The sequence below is a fragment of the Lutra lutra genome, chromosome 8 (genome assembly GCF_902655055.1).
Source record: "Lutra lutra chromosome 8, mLutLut1.2, whole genome shotgun sequence".
Taxonomy (NCBI): Eukaryota; Metazoa; Chordata; class Mammalia; order Carnivora; family Mustelidae; genus Lutra; species Lutra lutra.
The window spans coordinates 73,710,665-73,732,193 of record NC_062285.1 but is presented as its reverse complement, the minus strand read 5'-3'; the positions used below and the strand labels follow the sequence as shown (position 1 = coordinate 73,732,193).

Here is a 21,529-nt window from a genome sequence, read left to right as displayed (position 1 = left end):
GCAGCTTTATAAGTCTAGAATATAGTTGGATTAGTTAACTGCAATGCATTTATGTAACTTTTCCTTTAAGAGTTGGACATATTGGGGCAAAACCCTCTCATTTTCATAATTATTAAGCAGATGACAGTGCATCTTGTTCATCTATAACATTAACATAAACATACTTAGGTATTTGTTGTTGTTATTGTTAAAGATTTTATTTATTTATTTGAGAGAGAAAGAGAGACCACAGTTGGGAGGAGAGGGAGAGGCAGACTCCCTGCTGAGTAGAGAGCATGATATAGGACTCGATCCCAGGATCCTGGGATCACGACCCAAGCCGAAGGAAGATGCTTAACCAACTGAGCCACCCATGCATCACTCATTGTTGTTTTTAAAAAGAGATAGTATTAGCACTGTGGTTGAGGGTTCTGGTGCCCATCAGGTTGCAGTTGATTACCTAATCTTTTATTAATTGTACGATCTCATGCATTTACTTCAATCCATATCCCTCAGTTTCTCCAGCTATGAAGAGCAAATCATAATTAGGCTTGCCAGGAGAATTAAATGAATTAATGCATGTAGCACATGTTAAACAGTGCCTGACACAAAGTAATATTCAGTAAATATTGGCTATTATTCTTACCAATTATAGTTGGATATACAAACTTAAATGTAGTGTTCTTGCTACCCTGTATTAATTTAACTTGAGTGTATAGGACTGAAAAGTAAATATGGTAATGTATTTCTTGAGGCCAGAAGTCAAGGATGAAATGACATTTGGAAGCTGAAAGGAACATTAGGTCTGGTTGAGTTACATATAACGTCTTTTTTCAAATGAATTAATTCTTTTTAATCGTAACATTATCTAAACTAAAATTTTTGAATATTGATGTTGAAATACGTCTCACAAAGTGTTCATAACAAAGTGCTATATTTAGAATGAATTAACAAGAATGCATTTTTTTCAATTTTTTATTTAAATTCTAATTAGTTAACATATAATGTAATAGTAGTTTCGGGAGTAGAATTTAATGACTCATCACTTATATATAACTACTCTGTTTATCACAAGTACCCTCCTTAATACCGGTTACCCATTTAACCCATCCGCCTACCTTCCCTCAGTAACCCTCAGTCTGCTCTTTATAGTCGAGAGTTCATTTTACGGTTTGCCTTTCTCTTTTTTCCCCCGTGCTCATCTGTTTCATTTCAAACTCTACATGTCAGTGAAATCATATGATATTTGTCTTTCTCTGACTGACTTATTTTGCTTAGCATAATGCACTCTTAACTCCATTTCATTGCAAATGGCAAGATTTCGTTCTTTGTGATGGCTAAGTAATATTCCTGTGTGTGTGTGTGTGCGCGTGCACACGCATGCACACATGCATCTTCTGTATCCGTTCATTAGTTGATGGACAGTTGGGCTCTTTCCATACTTCCATAGTTTGGCTATTGTTGATAATGCTGCTATAAACATTGGGGTGCATGTGCCCCTTTGACTCAGTATATTTTTTAAAGATTTTATTTATTTATTTGACAGAGATCACAAGAAGGCAGAGAGGCAGTCAGGGGCGGGGTGGGAAGCAGGCTCCCTGCTGAACAGAGAGCCGAATGTGGGGCTAGATTATGACCTGAGCCAAAGGCAGAGGCTTAACTCACCGAGCCACCCAGGTGCCCTTGACTCAGTATTTTTGTATTCTTTGAGCAAATACCTGGTAGTGCAATTGCTGGGTCTTAGGGTAGTTCTCTTTTTAACTTTTTGAAGAACCTCCATACTGTTTTCCAGAATGGCTTCTTCCAGTTTAAGAATGCATTTTTTTTTTAAGTTACTTAAATAAAGATAGATACACTAGGCAGATCCCTCTCTCTGTCTTATGGTTGCATAGGTGACAGAGGGGGGCAGAATTAAGTAAAGCTTTTTCAAGTGTAGCAAAGGAAGATTACCAACTTTGTTCTAAAAGTTTGGAACCCCCTTTTATCATTAGGCCTTAGAAATTGAGTATCACAGTTGTGAGAGTTCACGGCAAAATACTGAAGCTTGCCTTTAGCATTCACAAAAATCTGATGAACTATATTTTGCTGGTTTGGACCACTAATACTTCTATTAGTGGGCTCTCTGGATGTTCACCTACCAGCAAATGAAGACGAAAATGCAGTCATTACTGCAGATATGGTAATTGTAATTCCAGAAAAGAAACTGAATATTATAGGACTTTCTTGACTGAAGACTGCACCAGCGTTCTTTAACAAGCTCTTCACCATGCAAATGAACAATAGAGTCCCACACAGAAACATCTGTTAACTATGTAAACTGTTAAAGGGATTAACGGTGCTAGAGGCTGAAATGTAATCAGACAGGTGAAATAGTGATAAGATAAAATATTTGCACATGAAATTGCAGTTATAATTCATTTTTAATACTGTTGTGGTAACTGAGTTTAGAATACTAGTGAAATGATGTTAAACTCTTTAAAATACGTCCTTGTGTTTTGCAAGGTGTAGAAAATTAGAGACATACAAGATGGGGTGTTATTTTACCTTACTTGATTTTGAAATAGTTTCTGATATTTTAATAGATGTGATTGTATACAATTTGGGTGTCTTTTACTCTACTGAAGAGGCTATAGAAAGATATATGTAATTTTCAACTATGGAAAATGAAGTTTAGCAGCCAAATTCCTGTTTATTAAGTTTGTCATCATATAATGTGAAAACAGAGTATGGAATAGAAATGTTCAACATTGGGTTTTTCTGCTTTGACCCTGGAAATAGTGAGAAGAAAGATCTGTGGGAAAATGAATACAAAGGTTTTGCTATATTCTGGTTTGAACATGAAACTGAGCTAATGTGTATTATGGGCCATTCATAAAAACACTCCTTACTTTACTGAATGGATTTATGATTGCTCTTGTCAGGGATGTGTGTGTGTATGTGTGCACATTTATGGGTTTGCTTGTATTTATGTGTGGGTTTTAAATAAATAATTCTAGAAGTGTACCTTCATTTAGCCTGCAGGGGTTTGTAATGATTACATTATGCATATTGATTTCTAAATCCAAGTACATAATAAGCTAAGATTCATCTTTGAATGTATTGTCTATAGAATATTCATTCAAGACCTAGTAATGTTTTCTGCATATTCTGTAATGTTTGTAAGAAATGGAAACCATTTTGAGTGTAGAATTATAATTTTGAAGATTCTGTTTGCACACATTTTTTACTTTGACTTTTTCCACACATCCTAGTACCACCCAACAAGCTGACACTTGCACCATAGCTAATGTCCTTCTTTCACTATTATCCACTAACAAAAAAATCATATAAACAGATTATGATTATGTGTGCGTCAACATCTCTATTTTTATTTATTTTTTAAAAGATTTTATTTATTTATTTGAGAGAGAGACAGTGAGAGAGAACATGAGAGAGGAGAAGAGCAGAGGGAGAAGCAGACTCCCTGGGAGCCCGATGGTGGGACTAATTCCGGTACTCCAGGATCATGATAAGCCAAAGGCAGTCACTCAACCAAGTGAGCCACCCAGGCGCCCAACATCTCTATTTTTAATTTGTTTTTAAAAATTGAAATGAGGGGCACCTGGGTGGCTCAGCGGGTTAAGCCGCTGCCTTCGGCTCAGGTCATGATCTCAGGGTCCTGGGATCGAGCCCCGCATCGGGCTCTCTGCTCGGCGGAGAGCCTGCTTCCTCCTCTCTCTCTGCCTGCCTCTCTGCCTGCTTGTGATCTCTCTCTGTCAAATAAATAAATAAAAAATCTTTAAAAAAAAATAAAAATTGAAATGACAGTTTTATCAAGTCTTTTTAATATATTTTTAAGCTAGTCAAATATATTAGAAATAATCTTAAAATCATTAGATATCAAATCAGTGTGATCTGTCACTTTTCTGGGGTCAGGAGATCCTATTAATACATTTAGAGAAGAAATGTATAAAAGGCATATAACCTGTTATCCTGAATATTAGGTGTGCATACACTTAAATATATTTTAATGAAAACATTTAGTACTATAGAATTAAGAAATATACTTACAGAGAGACTAACTTCCTCAAAGATCTTAGGATACAATTTTGTTTATTTTTTAAGGATTTTATTTATTTATTTATTTATTTATTTATTTATTTATTTATTGTGAGAGTGGGAGAGAGAGTGAGAGAAAGGGAACACAAGCAGGGGGAGCAGCAGGCAGAGGGAGAAGCAGGCTCCCTGCTGATCAGGGTGCCTGATACGAGACTCGATCTCAACCTGAGCCAAAGACAGGTGCTTCATTGACTGAGCCACCCAGGTTACCAGGATATAATTTTAAAGAAGAGATCTGCTTTGTGAAAAAACAAAGGATTGTAGAAGTAAAAGATTATACAAAGAAAACCTTTAAGTGAGAAAGTTATTTTATATCATTTCACTATCATTCCTCTCACAGTTATCTGAGAAATCAATTTAGTGCCTTTTATACAAAAGAAAGCCCAAATGTTAGATGGCTAGAGTTGGTCAAGACATTATGGGGAAAATAATGATGAAAAGAACACCAAATTTTTATGTTTAAATTGTAGAATTATCTTTTCATACACATACACAATTATGAAGAGGGAAATGTTATAAGAAACTTTATTTTAGAGGGCATATGAGGCCTAAAGTGCAAAATCTGGAAGAATATTGACAGAAACAATGCTTGGGGTAACAAATGGATTTAGAAATGTCTTTGGCATAAGCAGAAATAAACTTTCAATATTCCTATCTGATGTCAAAATAACCTGTGTGGCTGATGCTTTCTTAAAAGCGTGAGAGGGAGGTGGAGAACTAAAAAAGGACCCTGCTTTAATTAGGAGCAACCATCAAGAAAAGGCAGCCGGTTAAAACGAAAAGCGAAGTGCAGAATGTTACTTGTTTAAATATTACAGTATCATGAGGATGTTTAAGCAAGATGACTGGTGCATTTAATGTCCCTAGGAAAATCTAAGACTTTTCAAAGAAAAGCAGAAAAATACATCTGATCAGTATAGGCTTTGTATAAGGCTTTATTGCCACTTGTTCTCAGCCTAAGGGAGAGGGTCTCCGTATTTTTATTTCTTGTATGAATTGATCTTTGACTCACTCTGTGCCAACCTGTAAAGTTAATGCATTCTTTTTTTAAAATTATTTATTTATCTTACTCTAGCAGAGTGACATTTCACTTTTTCATGTTTTAGCTAAATAAGCCACGTAAGCAATTAAAAAAAAATTCACTGAATTTTAAACACTTTTTTTCCCTTTGCTTTCTCTTTCAGGAAGTTGATGGCAATAAAGTTATGTCTTCATTTGCCCCACACAACTCATCTACCTCACCTCAGAAGGCAGAAGAAGGTGGGAGGCAGAGTGGTGAGTCCTTGTCAAGCACGGCCCTAGGAACTCCCGAACGGCGCAAAGGCAGCTTAGCTGATGTTGTTGACACCTTGAAGCAGAGGAAAATGGAAGAGCTCATCAAAAATGAGCCAGAAGGTAAAGCCTAGAAAAGGGAACAAAGTGGTTGCCATCTCCTGACTTTAACAGTTGGAGTTTAACTTCTAGATCTGTTTTTTGACTTATACTCAAAGTTAAATTGGACAACATGGAAACCTAATGTTATGAAGATGGGTAGATTTTTTTTTTTCCCCAGAAACATTCCAATGTCTGTCCCGATTTTTTTTAAATCATTATTTTCTGTTGTGATGTCTTCCTCACTTTCACACATGGGTAAGTTGTGGTTGAGTAAAACTTAAAGATTCAAGAATAGAATGTGACAGCAGAGCCCAGAATAGGTACCACCTACGTCCCAAATATCTGCAGGCTTGTGTATTCAACTCCAGTTTTTGTCCCCAAGGCCATTTTACAACTGTATTAAATTGTATGACCTTGCTTATACATGAATGCATCATAATGCTACCTTAGTTTCGTCTGTTTCTTGTATAGTCCAGAATTAATATGGTTAGGCCTGCTCTATATTTAAAAATTATTGATTCTTTAATTCTGTTAGCCATGCTGAAGTTTCCATTTTGTTTAACTTCCAGGATGCCTTTCTTTTTAAGATTTCGTCTTCTAAATTACTTCAGTAGTTACTGATAGTAGCCTATAGGTGATCTGCACATGAGATATGTTAAAATTAAAGCAAACAAACTGGGGCCCCTGGGTGGCTCAGTTGGTTAAGTATCTGCTTTGGGCTCAGATCATGATCTCAGGATCCTGGGATCCAGCCCCACACAGGACTCTCTGCTCACCAGGGAATCATCTTCTCCATCTCCCTCTGTGTTCTCTCTCTCTCTCTCTCAAATAAATAAATAAAAATATTAAAAATAAATAAATAAGGCAAACAAACAACTGATGCTTATTATAGAATTTATGCATAAGTGATAGTCACCCTTTATGTTACGGATGTTTCCTACCACCTACTTAAACCTGTGTTCTTCCTAAGTTTGTGTGCCACGTTGCACATAAGAACATGCCTCCTATTTAAAAGTCAGATGGAAATTTAAAACAAACAAACAAAAAATAGTGACATAAAAAGACATATTTTATACCAAAAATATACTGCATCTATACTATCTAACACTGGGTTGGGCTCATTTCTAGTCTGTTGTTAGGACACTAGCAAATTATGAGTATATATGGCACAAAATGTATGTTAACCAGTATATTTGGGAGTCATATGGTAATTAAATATTTCTGGGTCCCTACCAGATGCATAGCTGGGACATGGATTTTAGTTATAATTTATGTAATTCACATGATCTTACAGTTGGAAAGAATTTTAGAGATAATCTAGTCAGCCAAAGACTTTTGGCTTTCATCCACGTGGAGATAAAAATGGGGTTTTGAGGAGGACCTAGACAATTTTTTTAATGTGCTGGAATTTTTCTTGATATTAAAAATACTATCTTCTTATTTAAGAAGTGTTTTAAAAAACCATAAAAATTGAAAGGAAAATCAAAATTGCTTAATTTTATAGCTTTCTGATATAGCAACTCTTTTTTTTAATTGAATTAATTTCTTTTTTCAGTATCCCAAAATTCATTGTTTATCCACCACCACACCATGCAGTGCTCCATGCAATATGTACCCTCCTTAATACCTACCATGAGGCTCACCCAACACCCCACTCCCTCCCCTCCGAAACCCTCAGTTTGTTTTTCAGAATTCACAGTATCTCATGGTTTGTCTCCCCCTCTGATTTCCCCCAGCTCACTTCTCCTCTCCTCCCCGCAATGTCTTCTGTGTTATTCCTTATGCTGCACAAGTAAATGAAACCATATGATATAACAACTCTTAACCTTATGATGCATTTCTTTCTTATCTTTAATTTTACATATTCTGTTCACTTTGCATGAATAATTTTAAAATTATTTTTTGTCTTTTATATTGTCATACATTATCATTAACTAAAGTCCACAGTTTATTCATAGTTCATGAGTCTTCACCAAGTGTGCTCTTTCTGTTTTAGGATGCACTCAACGATAACATGTTACATTTAATTGTCATGTCTCCTTGGGTTCCCTTTAGCTGTGACAGTTTCTCAGACTGCTTTTGTTTCTGATACCTTGGAAGTTTTGAGGAATACTGTTCAGGTATATTGTAGAATGTCCCTCTATTGGGATTTATTTTATTTATTTATTTTTTTTTTTTAGTGTTTTTTTAGTGTTCCAAAATTCATTATTTATGCACCACACCCAGTGCTCCATGCGATACATTCTCTATTGGGATTTATTTGGTGGTTTTCTCTTGACTAAACTGGGGTTATAGGTTTGGGGAGGAAGATAATGAGGTAAAATACCTTTCTGTCACATCATATCAAAGGTACATACACTCTATATGATTTACAAATTTGATGTTGACCTTGATCATCTGGCTGGTACAGTGTTTGTCAGGGTACTGCACTATAAAGTTATTTCTTGCCCCCTTTCCATACCACACTCTTTGGAAGGAAGATGCTATGTGCAACCCACATTTAAGGAGTAGGGAGTTATGTTCCCCCTCCTTCAGAACAGAGTTTCTACATAATTTATTTGAAATTCTTCTGCATGGGAGATTTATCTCTTCTCCATCATATATTAATTTATTCAATCATTTATTTATATCAGTATGGACAGCATGGGTATTTTATACTTTGACTTATAATCCAATTCTACTTTATTTTATTGCTCAAATTGTTTCAGCTTTGGACATTGGAAGCTCTTTCTATTGACTTCTGTGTCATTTTGATATACCACTGTGATTGTAGGTAATTTTTTTCTGGAGCCCTTCCCACTTTCTTGTACTGTAAGGTGCTTCAGACTCATGTTGTGTATCTCATGCTCCGGTTCAAGAATCAGTCATTTCTCGAGGAAACCCTGGTTCCTTTTTTTGGAGAATGGTATTAGAAAGCCAGATCTGGATACATGGTGTGCTCTTTGCTCATAAGGCTTCATTTCTTTAGGGCCTTTTACCTGACAAAACGAAGAAATAGATGTGTGTGCTAACCCGTATATATATATATATATATATATATATATATATATATATATACACACACACACATATATATATATATCTGTAAATATTTCTATGTTGAATTGTCTATATATTAAGGTAAACATGAGTTCTTACTATTGTCCGCAACTGTAGTCCCTCCCATGGATCATTCCCCCCTCGTTCCTTATTGATGGGCACATTCCCACCCCAACTGTGAGTAATCTAGATCGAACCATCACCATCCATTGACTTACTGTTCAGTTCCAGCATGTATGTTTAACAGTATCAGATTTACTAACTGATAATACCATGGGGAACATGTTTACCAATAGGGTATAGTACTTACGTGCAATTCTTTTTGCCTTTAGTTTTACAGATTCATTTCCAAAACGATTTAGTACATTTTCCTCCACCTTATTCAGTGAAGTTCTCCCATACATTTGTAAGATGATTAACTTTTTCTGTAGTTTTTGCTGGTATCTCTCAAATTACTGAATTACCTTATAGAATCCTCTTACATCAGGATTCAAACTTTCTGTTGTACATTTCTACATTTTTTTGGACAAATGCGTATTGCCACTTATCCACCGTGGCTGTCATTCAGAACGTTGTTTGGTAACCTTAAAAATCCCCTGTGCTTCATTTATTCATCTCTCCCTCTTGCCCTCGAATTCCAGGCAATTGTTGAACTTTCTACTATCTCTGTAGTTTTGCCTTTTCCAGAATGCCTTATCAATGGAATCATACAGTCTGTAGTCTTTCAAACTGGCTTCCTTAACATATCAATGTGTATTTAAGTTTCCTTCATGTCTGTTCCTGGCTCATTTCTTTTTAGTACTGAATAAAACTCCACTGTATGAAGGTATCACAGTCTGTTTATCCATTCACCTATCAAAAGACATCTTAGTTGTTTCACGTTTTTGGTTATTAAGAATAAAGCTTTTATAAATATTTATGTGATGGTTTTTGTATAGACGTAAGTTTCTAACTCAACTGAGTAAATACCTCGGAGTGTGATTGCTGAAAGGTATGGTAAGAGTGTGCTTCGCTTTATAAAAACAAAACAAAAAACAAACAAACCAAAAAAACCTGCCAAACCGCCTTCCAAAGTGGCTGTGAGATTTCGCATTCCCAGCAGCAAGGAATGTGAGTCCTTGTTGCTGCATAGCCTCACCAGCATTTGATATTATTAAGTTTTTTGGAATTTATCTATTCGCATTGGTTTGTAGTGGCATCCCATTGTTGTTTTAATTTGTAGTTCCTGATGACATATAACGTGGAGCATCTTTCCTTATGTGATCCTTGGCCTTTGTATATCTTCTTTGTGCCTGTTTACATCATTTGCTCATTTATGAATTGAGGATATTTTTAATTGTTGAGTTTTAAGAGTTTTTTGTGTATTTTGAATGCAAGTCCTTTATCAGGTATGGGCTTTGCAAATATTCTCTTTCAAGTTGTGGCTTTTTTTTTTTTTTTCTTTTAACCTTTTCTTTTGCAGAGCAGAAGTTTGCATTTTAATAAAGTCCAACTTACCTCTTTTCTTGCATTGATCATACTTTTGATGTTGTAGCTGAATACATACTGCCTCACCCAATGCCATTTAGGTTTTCTCTGCTGTTATTTTCTAGAAGTTGTATAGTTTTGCATTCTACAGTTGAGGTCTAGGATCTGTTTTGAGTTAATTTTTGTAAAGGTTTAAGTTCTGTGTCTGATGTGTGTTTTTGCAGATAGATGTCCAGTTGTTCCAGCACCAGTTGTTGAAAAGACTATCATATCGCCATTGAATTTCCTTTCTTCCTTCATCAAAGACTAGTTGATTGTACTTGTGTGGGTCTGTTTCTGTCCTGTATATTCCCCTCCATTGATCAGTTGGTCTATGCTTGTGCCAACACCTTGATGTCTTAATTCCTATCACTTGAAAGTTGGGTGGTGTCAGTCCTCCTACTTTGTACTTTTACTGCAGTATTTTGTTGGTTACCCTGGCTCTTTTGCCTCTCCCTGTAGACTTCAGAGTTAATCTTGATATCTACATAATTATGTCCTGGGAATTTGAGAAGAATTGATATCTTAACAGTGTTCAGTCTTCCTAACCACAAAATATTTCTCTATTTATTAAGATTTTCTTTGATTTTTTGAGTTTCATAGTTTTCTGCATATAGATCCTCTATGTATTTTGTTACACTTATACACAATATTTCCATTATATTGTATTTTATTAAAATTGTTTATTTATTTATTTGAGAGAGAGAACCGTGGGGAGGGGCAGAGGGAGATGGAATGAGAGTCTTAAGTAGAATCTGCACTGAGCATGGAGCTTAACTTGGGGCTCGATCTCACAAACCTAAATCACAACCTGAGCTGAAACGAAGAGTGGGATGCTTAATTGACTGCACCATTCAGGCGCCCCTCATTATATTGTATTTTTTATTTCAAATTCCAATTTTTTTTGCTGGTATAAAGGGAAGAAATTGGCTTTTATATATTAACCTTGTATCCTGTGACCTTGCTATACTTGGTCATTATCTCCAGGAGTTTTTGTGTGTTGTTTACATTTTCTGTATAGACAATCATGTTATCTGTAAATAAAGAAAGCTTTATTTCTTCATTCCCAAGATATATCCTTTTTATTTCCTTTTCTTGTCTTACTACATTACCTGGGTTCCAGTACAGTGTTGAATAAGAGTGATGAAATGACACATCTTTGCCTTTTTCTTGACTGTAAGGAGAGAGCTTCAAGTTGTCATCATTATATTTATTAGCTGTGGATTTTATGTAGCTGTTCTTTACTAAGTTGAGGAAGTTCCCTTCTATTTCTAGTTTGCTGAGGTTTTCACCATGAATAGTTGCTAAAATTTATCAAAAATTTTTTCATCTCTTGATATGAGGTACTCTTCTAAGCTTTTATTTTAAATTTCAGTTAGTTGACATATATTTGACATGTAGTGTAATATTAGTTTCAAATGTACAATATAGTGATTCTACACTTCCATGCAACACCTGGTGCTCATCATGACCGGTGCACTCCTTCATTCCTATCACCTATTTAACCCATCACCCACCCAGCTCTGCTCTGATAACCATCAGTTTATTCTTTATAATTAAGAGTCTGTTTCTTGGTTTGCCTCTCTTTCCCCCCTTTACTTATTTGTTTCTTAAATTCCACATATGAGTGAGATCATATGGCATTTGTCTCTCTCTGACTGACTTATTTTGCTTAGCATAATACTCTTTAGCTCCTTTAGTGTGCTCATATGATGAGATTTTTGAATGTTGAACCAACCTTGCAAACTGGATAAATTCCACCTAGTTGTGGTTTATGACATATATAATATTGGATTCAATTTGCCAGTATTTCATTGAGGATTGCAGCATCTATGTTCATGAGAGATATTGGTCTATAGTTGCTTTTTTTTTTTTGAAATGCAATGTCTTTATCTGATTTTTCTAGTGAGATAATGCTGAATTCATAAAATAAGTTGGGAAGTGTTTCCCTCGCATTTTATTGTTTGATTTTTGTTTGAGATGTGTTTGTGGTCCAGATCTAAGTTCTAGGAAGAACTATCACTGTAGTGCTATATATTGGATTACAAAGTAGTTTGATTGTGTGTGTGTGTGTGTGTGTGTGTGTGTGTATGTACATTTAGGTGATATTCTCCATGGAAATTTGGTACATGACCTTGTTATTTCTCCAGTGTGTCATGTTGGCTTCCAAGTAGTTTCACAGACTCTGAATTTGGAGGTACATGACAGGACAGATCCAAATGAACAACTCCCAGAAGGAAAGAAGACAGTAGGCAGTTCCTCCCATTTAGATGCATTGGGATATAGGATCAAAGTGTAATATCTAGCAACAGGTGCACAACAGAATAGCAGACAGAGATAGAGCATCCACAGCAGGAAGAGTTGATGAAGAAACATCACTATTAAATGTGGACATTATACTGGTTTCATTATTGTATTTCCCACAACTTTTTTTTTTTTTACTTTGCCTCCTATAGCTATATTAAAAGCACAGCTCAAGACAGACTTGCTAATGAATAATATAAAGACATTGAGAAAATACAGAGATAGTCTTGATGGAAGACAAGAGTAACAACTGAACATGGCTAACATTTAAAAGCTTGAGTTCCAGAAAGATACTTTACGGAACCCCTAAGATTTATTTATGTTTATGTACACAAGATACCTAGACATGTGCTTTAAGTACACAGAAATGTAAATACACTCACTTTTACTGATAAAGAAATTTGCTGTGGCAAGTACATTTATTTAATGACTGCAACAATTGAGAGAGATGTCAAGCAGCAATTTACTTATTTCAATAAAGTGATGTTCTTAAGAAAAAATATAGAAAAGCAGAAAAATCATATCATAGGAAAGCAATAGAATGTTGACAACAGTTTATTTAATTACGAAGAGTAGAAAACATGGGGAAATACTTCCAGGTAGATGTGTAAAAGTCCATCCCAACAGTAAAGTAGGAAGTTATATTGGCTTTAAATACTCCATTAATCATAGGGTATGGTATGGTTGGGCATGAGAATGGCCACTGAAACCTGACATCATGTAAGCATTAGAACAATTCCACTGTATATAGTACAAAAAAATGATCATAGCTCTGTGATATACTATAGCATCAAAAGAATAAAATAGGCATAAATTTAACAAACGAACTGCAGAACTTATACTCAAAAACTACAAAACGTGGTAACAGCTTTGTGATGAGAACAGTAACATGGGGATGAGGCAACCAGAGATAGGGTGAATGGAACTAAATGTTAAGCTCACAAATATATGCCACAGAAAAATCCCCTCTTCCCCCAAGCTATTTTTTCCATTGTTTTTCAAAGGCCATTAAAATGAACAGCAGGTTGTAATGAAAATTTCATTAAGCCCCAGCTAAATCATTATGAGGGTGCCATATTCATGCCTTTGCTTCCTCTCATTGAGGGGGGAAAGCAGATTTCAGTAGAAAATCTTTATTATTTCTGACCTTATCCCTGCCAACAGCAAACTAACAAAAATTCAGAAGTTAGAGGAGAATGGTGTGTCATACAAAAGGAGGCCACTGAGGTGAAATGGTTAGAAAGAAAATTAGATTTATGAGTTGAAGAAAAAAAAAAATGGCTCTTTTATTCCAGCCAGTTTAGTTTTTCAAGCAATTAAGATATTTCAGAAGTTAAAATAGGAGAAAAATATATTAATGCATTTTTGTTTGTATCTTTTTCCTCCATCAGAATTGTTGCCTATCGTTATTCAAAAAAGACTGGCATGAAAGAATCATTTGTCCACTGTCTCTTAACTGACATGGAATGCCAAACTTCATAGTAAATTCACAGCTCAAAATATCTATCTGCCCTATGCAATCTAGTTACATTATACTTGGTAATAGCAAAGCTCTATCAGTTAGTCTTTAACTAACTTACCAGAGGCTAAGAATAACAACAAAGTTTAATATTACAGTATGGGACACGTAATGCCTGCATCAAAACATTGATTAAATAATGATGTATTAGTGGGGGAAAGGTAACGTATATTAAGTGCATCTCATGTGTGAACTGTAGTGTTACATAATTTATATGAAACACTTCATTTAATCTCTACATAAACCTTATAGCCAAGGCTGCTATGTATAGCCGTCCCAATTTCAGGAAGTGCCACTCACATGAACTAAATATTCTTATTCTTATCATCTCCATTTTCAGATGAGAAAACATGATTAAATATGTCAGAGTGTGACTAAGTGTCAGGGTCATTATTCAAACTGAAGTCAAACTAAACTATAATCCATGCTGTTAACCACTAGTTACACTGTTTCTTCCAATTAGGAATTTGCCAGTAATGGTTTAATGTTACTCTTCTGCCCACGAGTGCCAAAATTCCTTTGTAATATGAAACAATAAAGTAGCACTTAATAATTATCTGCCAAAGGAAGTTCCTGATGCCTCAGTGCTGATCACATTTCCAGAAAGTTTTAATTGAAAATCAGCTCATTTTGAACCGTTTTGAGTTTAAAGTGCGAAAGAAAAGAAAGAAAGAAAGAAGGAAAGAAAGAAAGAAAGAAAGAAAGAAAGAAAGAAAGAAAGAAAGAAAGAAAAGAAGAAAAGAAAGAAATGCATGCCTTGGAGAGTATCTTAATAAAAGCTTGTTTTAGATTTTATTATGTCGAGAGCAAAATAGTTGTTGAATAACAGAAATTCAGAATTGGAATGAAATGTAGAAATATTTTGGGCTCTATCCTCATTTTTGAGAGAGACAGGAACAGAGAGAGAGAGTGAGCGAGCCTGAGACTGACGGAGGCAGAGAGATGTGCCTGCAATCCCACAGCAGTCGGTGTTAAAGCCAAATGAGAATCCAGCCCACAGTTTACAGGCATAGGTTCCTTTGTTTTCTTGTTCAGTTGCAACAGACATTCAGACATTCTTTTTTCTCTTTCTCTTGGTCTTTTAGAAATAATGTCACCTTACCCTTGTTTTGAAGGGTGTTTCACTGTTCCTTAAATTTGATTGAATCTAAGGCAACCAGATATCTTAATTTACCTAAAAAAGCCAAGATTGATAGGTATCCACAAATGTCCTGAGTTCCCAAGTTCCAGTAGCTAGGGATGATCTATAAATACAGATCATCATTTAAGTATAGTGGGTCAGACTCAGACTTTAACTTGATTTTCATTCAAATTTTGGGTCATTAACTGCACAGGTGAGAATAACTTTTACCTTGATGAGACTTTAAATACCTAACTTACAATTCTTTTAGAAACAAACATTATAGCAGGCCTCTTATTTTAACTTTTCTGTATTAACATCAACATTGTGTTCTGCATCTCTTTGCAATGACCATTTCAACTTATGGGGAAATTTATATCTGTTCCTTCTAGAAACACAACAGACAAAACTTATTTTTTCTTGATTCCCATCGCCTTTATGTATAGTTCTGTTCCTCTTCTCTCCAAGTCTCAGTTGTTAGAAAGAGTACTCACTTGCTTTAGCTTTGTCATTTTTTTATTAAGTACTGTTATTTGCCTCCATTGTTACCCTTACTCTACTGTATAATTGCCCATATATTTGTCAGTTCGTCCCCTACATTAACTCCTTAAAAGTGAGGGTGGTGTACATAGTAAATATTCAAAATATTTGTTGGAAGGATGCTTTTACTTCCTGAGTGTTGCCCCCATAGAAGTTTTGGGGATGGGAGGCAAAGACCTTAACAAAGATAGGTCTCTTGTTCCAGATATTGTGGGAGCTACTTCATTTAATCCTCAAAAATGTTGAGGTTAACATCAGGCTTAGTAATTTGTTTGTTTGTTTGTTTGTTTATTGAGAGAGAGAGAGGGAGAGAGAGAGGAGGGGAAGAGAGGCAGAAGGAGAGGAAAAGAGAATCTTAAGCAGACTCCGCTCCTGGTATGGAGCCCGACATGGGGCTCCATCCCAGGACTCTGAGATCATGAGCTGAACTGAAATCAAGAGTCAGACGTTTAACCTCCTGAACCACACAGGAGCTCCCAGAAGTTCAGTACCTTGCTTGTTTTCTTATTATATGGAGGAACTAGAATTGGAACAAAATTACTGTCCTTTACCGAACTACTTGGTATTGAATATAAGACCATATATAATCTGTCTCAACCCCTTTTTTCCTTAATATTATTTTCTCCACTTTTCTAAGGTATGTTCTTGTGCTATCTTACCAAACTGCATGTGGTTCTCTCAATATTATATTTTTAATACTACTCTACTTTTTCATTTGTGGCTTCTTCTGCCGAGAGTGTCATTCCTGGTCTTAGCTACCCAGTATATTTTTATTCACCTTTAAGACTCAAAACCTTCTCTGAACACCTTTGTCAGAATTTGGCTTAGTCTACACTATTAGCATTAAGTAACCTCTATTAGTTCTTACCTCATTATCACTATTGTTTACTTCCCTCCTGTCTTCCACAAGCGTATGTGAATGAAGAGTCCTTAGTTTAATTACCTGTGCCTGTCTGTTTCTTAATAATGGGCTTGACACATAATAGGTGACTATTTATCTTACTGTGTAGGACAGTTAACTACTAATGGACGTATTGTAACCTTTGCTAACTAACCCTCCCTAAAAATTGAGGGGCTTTTGGCTTCATTTGTCTTTTTCTTCCAGCTTTGACATTCTCGTTTCTTCATATCTTACTCAGACTCTTCTTTGACCTCCCTCTCTATTTATCTCATCATCCTGTCTTCTTCAAACTTCTCATTATTTAATCTTTGATATCTTTACTTTCCATTCTTTATGTGACTTAGAGATTAAAATTTTCTCTTTATTTTATTAACATATGATGTATTATTTGCTTCAGGGGTACAGGTCTGTGGTTCATCAGGCTTGCACATTTCATAGCACTCACCATAGCACATACCCTCCCCAATGTCTATCACTTTGCCACCCTCTCCCTCTGAAGTTTTGTCTTATGTCACAAAACTGGATATTATAAAATCCAGGATAGAAAACTAACATACACACAGAATGAAACTTTATATTCACATGAATCTTTTAAATGGCTCTAATATTTCACATTTCTCTAAGGAAATATGCTGGTGTTATTTATGCATTAGTGGCCATAGACAGTAATTCTCTCCCACTCCTGTAGGCAAAGTGAAAAGTGAATTGGATTGATCTATGAGTAATTTTCCAAAATTCAAAGCTAAAACTGGTTCTTTAACAGTGTGTCAGCACAACAGAGACCAGCACCCTTTTCTAGGTGTATAGAGTTGGCATGAGAATTCACAAGAAGAAAATTCTTTTTGTGAAGTCTGTACTAAACACAATGAAGTGTTTCATGTAAATAAGAATTCTTCTTATTTCTTATGATAGCCTCAAGATGGGCGCAGCTTAATTTTGGATCTTCTGTTCCACAACCCTTTTTCCCCCTCCCCACACATCATGAATGTTAGAGGGCTTTGGTGAAAGAAAAATGGCTGATTCCTTTCAACACCTTCCCCGATCCTCCAGTCTTCCAAAAACTTTAACATGCTACCTCAAGGGTAGAATTTCCAAACCCAGGACTCATGATGTACATTTTAAATTTTAGATAAGAATTTCTTGCATAAAACTGAACATCTACCTTATTATTTCCATTGTAAAAAAAACATAATGTTTTCTTGCATTTAAGTTGCTATAATGACTGTGTTAAAGTAATGAATATCTGCCTTCATTTGGCAATGCTAACTGCCCTACTTTCATCAGAGAGTTGTTGAAGGAAACAAATGAGGTAATGCACATGAAAGTACTACATGAATTATAACCAACTTGGAATTAGACCAGTTATTGTCATTATCACATCTTGTCTGGTTAGAAACAGTACTTTAGGCATGCTGGAAACATTATATATTTTCCAGTGTTGCTTTCCCAGGGTGCTTTTAGGTACTGAAAAAGTAGAATTCAGACCTGCAAAATTCTAGAAATTTAGGATATGTAGTGGACAACAAAAACAACAAACCCAACCTTCACAAAAATCCTGGGATAGGTAGTGGCTTTGATTTTACTTACATGAATTTCCCTAAATAAAATGTGGTCAAGCCATTTTCGACTTCAAGAATTACTGTTCAAGAAGAAAGATTTTTCTAAATTGATATGGTTGAAGTTGCAAACTGTGACCAACATGAAAGTAGGAAAGTCATTTTAACATGGCATTTGTGGACTTGTTATATTCTTATTTCTAAATAAATGTGAATGTGTGCTGAAGACAGATTCTAAATGAGGGCTCCCTTGGCCAAAGTTTCATAATTTTCTAAGATTTTTGCTTTCTTTTATGTGGTTTATTTATTCTTCCTTTCCTCCCCCCTTCTGCTTTTTTCTTTCCATTCCTTTTGTGTGTGCATGTGTGCGTGTGTGTAGTCCTCCTTTCAGATCCCACATATGCTTGGTTTTATTTAGCATCTTATCTGTCAGTGCTCTTCCTTCTTAGAGTGTGACGCCCACACCTCCAAAATTGTTGTGCCGTGATGAGTGTACTCCTTGTGTGTAAGAAACTGCATTTATTTGTGAAATTTCATTTCTACTAGAACTAGACTTTGTCATTATTTACACAACTGGAACTTCTTTTTCCTGAAGTTCAGAAAATCTTTGCTCACAATTTATATTACAAGACCCTAAAGGCACAACCTATTACCAAAATCACCCAGTGTTACTTTACATGAAACACTCCATTGCGTTTAGTACAGACTTCACAAAAAGAGTTTTCTTCTTGTGAGAACTAATCAAAACAATGGGATGGGTTGGAAAAAAGTATATATTGTGATGTACTTCCAGCCTTTAAGAGTCATCTATAGGCCATAGACAGTCAGTGGGTCAAGGAGATACTGAAATTTTCATTCTCATTTTCTCTGTGTCTTCTTGTCTCTCTCTCCAGCAAACACAGTGGGAAAGATTGTTCCCTTCGATGGAGAAACTTAAGTGGATATCACCCTGACACTGTACAATACAAATCCTCAGTGGCAAACACAAAACAAAACACAAACTATCTTTCATTTAATTCCATTTGTAGCATTTGCAGGATGGGGTTGGAGAGCTTTTAAGTGCATATATACAGTATTTGTGAAACAAAAAGTGTATACAAATTGTTGGTCATGAATGATCCTTTCTTAAAACTTTAAAATATGTATGGATATTGTTTTGTAATGTATCCTTTTGATATTTGCATCTGTCCCACCTATTGAAAATAATTTACTTTCATTGATTGCCCCTCCTATGATACTTACACTTTCTTTTCCCACCAGAAATAATTATGTTAATGCCCTTTTAACTTTTATTACAAGTATGTTGACCTACAGAGCCATTAGATCCTCTAAATGGGTATAAAGCTTTCCCCCTGTTTTAAGACTTATTTGAGGGGTCTGAAAGTAGATATTATAAGCAGTAAATCTTCATCTGTGGTGTGCTACAGCATTGCCTGTAATCATTCTGTGGAAAAGACGGGCCCTGGGTACAAAGTGGATATTTGGCCTGGTGAACATCCCTACAGGCATCGTATGTTTGATGTTTGAGTTTACATTTTAAATCGCAATGCCTGGTCTTATAATTTAAATGTCTGTTGTTGCGCCGTCCTTTAGAAATTAAACTGAAGCATATTACATTCACAGACAAGTTGAGATAGAAATTTGGAATTGCCTCCTAATTTTAACAACTTTTTAATTACTATTTTTCCTAAGGAAATTATGGAGATTGACTTCTCTAAATTCACAAGCCCAAAGCATTCCATTAATTGGGCAAAGAAGAGGGCACTTTGAAATTCCCTCTTGTTTTTAAAACCACATTTGATGAGGTGGGAAAAATAAAAAGTGAACGGATCAGGGGAAAAGCTTAAAGATACTTTAATTGGCAGAGGTTTGAGTTGCTTTTGTTTAGTTACTCACTGTCCTTTTGACAAAGTACATGTTGAAGAGGCTTTGTAAGTGCTGTCCCACTGAAGGACAAACAAGGGTACTTTTCAATTGAGCCCTTTTAAGTTTTGTTCCTCACACTCCCGCTGCTGTTGGAGGCTACTCGTAATGCATTGTGGCTGTGTGTTCATCGCTGCGGTCTGTCACTGGAAAACGTCTCTCTTCTTGTTGAGCAAGCTAGACTCTAACCTCCAGGCACCCTTTTCAAAGGCACCACTGTATGGAAATCGACACTCATAAAACGATGATAAAGAAAAGAGTTTATTTTTTAAAGGTCAGGACAAGAAGATGCCCTCGAATGCCGCAGCGCCTATTTCTTCAGGAATAAGTATTTTAACTTGAGCACAGTTAGCCGAGTTTGAAGCCTTGTAAGTTTTCAACACTGAAGGGAAACTTGTTCACTGTCCTCTCCTTTTCAAGTGGCATCCATCCTAGCGGCTTATCTTGATAGTTTTGAATTCATTAAGTGTTCTAGGAAATTAATTTATATCTTCTGGTGAGACCTTCTGACTTGGATTGTAAATAACAGCTCAAGGATTACCTTTGGGATCTCCTTTCTGTAAAGCAGCAGGTCCCTGAGCTGAGATCTAGGATTGTCTGATAAAGGAACCCGTCTGGCCAAGAAAACTTCTATTTTTCTTTTTAACTGGAATGTGTACATTTGTTAGTAATATGAAATGATACTTAATATTATGTCCTTAACGCTCATCTTTCTGAGAGCAATCAAGCCAGCATGGTTTTTTCAGGTGTCTATTTGTCTGTGAATATAAGGGTTCTATTTGATTCCTCTCGTAGGTGAAGTTGTCTACTAAGAGAACTCTATAAATAATCCATTCCAACATTTCTTTGCCCAAACGTTTTTAATATTTTCTAAGCCTTTCAGATAAATATGGCACCCCTGTTTTGCTTGACCTTAACTAAAACTGTCAGTTCCAGACTTTAGGTTTTAATTCAAGGATCGCTTAAAAAAGACCCATTGACCCAGGCTGTACATTTAGAAATAAACATTAGTGGAATGTGCCAGCCCTCCTTGCTGCTTATGTGCCACAGCTTTTGGAGATATCATTTATTCAAGAGGGAAGAGCCAGCCACCTGTTTCTGAGCCCTCTTTTCCCTCACATTAAAGGTTCAGGCTCCTGCTGAATAGTAACACTCTAATCTGGGGGAACAGACACAGCATTTTTCTGAAACTGATTTCTCAGACTAGGCTAGCCGGAGGATTTTCTGCATTTGCCCGTGTGTGTGTTTTTTCACTCAGCTACCCTTGAGGCACTTGTCAGGACTGTGCATATTAAAATTAATCAGACCTCCTAGGCCTGTGTGGCTGTGTGTTGAACATGAAGAAGTGGATATCAAGCAAATGCCCTAATTAAATAGGCCTGCTTGGTTTTGTTCTAGTGGATGCTTGGTCTTTTTTTTTAATAGGAGCTGCTTACAGGGAAGGCACGGACAGCACTAGAGTCAGTGGAGAGCTCACTCAGAGTTTCCTTTGCCACCTGCTCCCAGAGTTCTGAGACCTCAAGGACTCCCAGTGTGCCTTCCTTAACCACCGTTCATGTTGAGGACAAGAATGGCCAAGATGGTGAGGGAGCAGTGAGGCAAGGACAAACCAGAATGAGCATATGACCTGGACATTTGGATTGATTAAGGCAGTCCATCTTACGTGACGA

At 36.0% G+C, this 21,529-nt stretch overlaps 1 protein-coding gene across 1 annotated transcript in view; it reads left to right on the top strand.

The window, feature by feature from the left end:
• SOX5 (SRY-box transcription factor 5) overlaps nucleotides 1-21,529 on the top strand; it is a 981,725-nt gene that overhangs the window by 661,765 nt on the left and 298,431 nt on the right. The window contains 1 exon segment of the mRNA XM_047740105.1: nucleotides 5,262-5,472. Within this exon segment, the coding sequence (XP_047596061.1) occupies nucleotides 5,262-5,472 (211 nt within the window).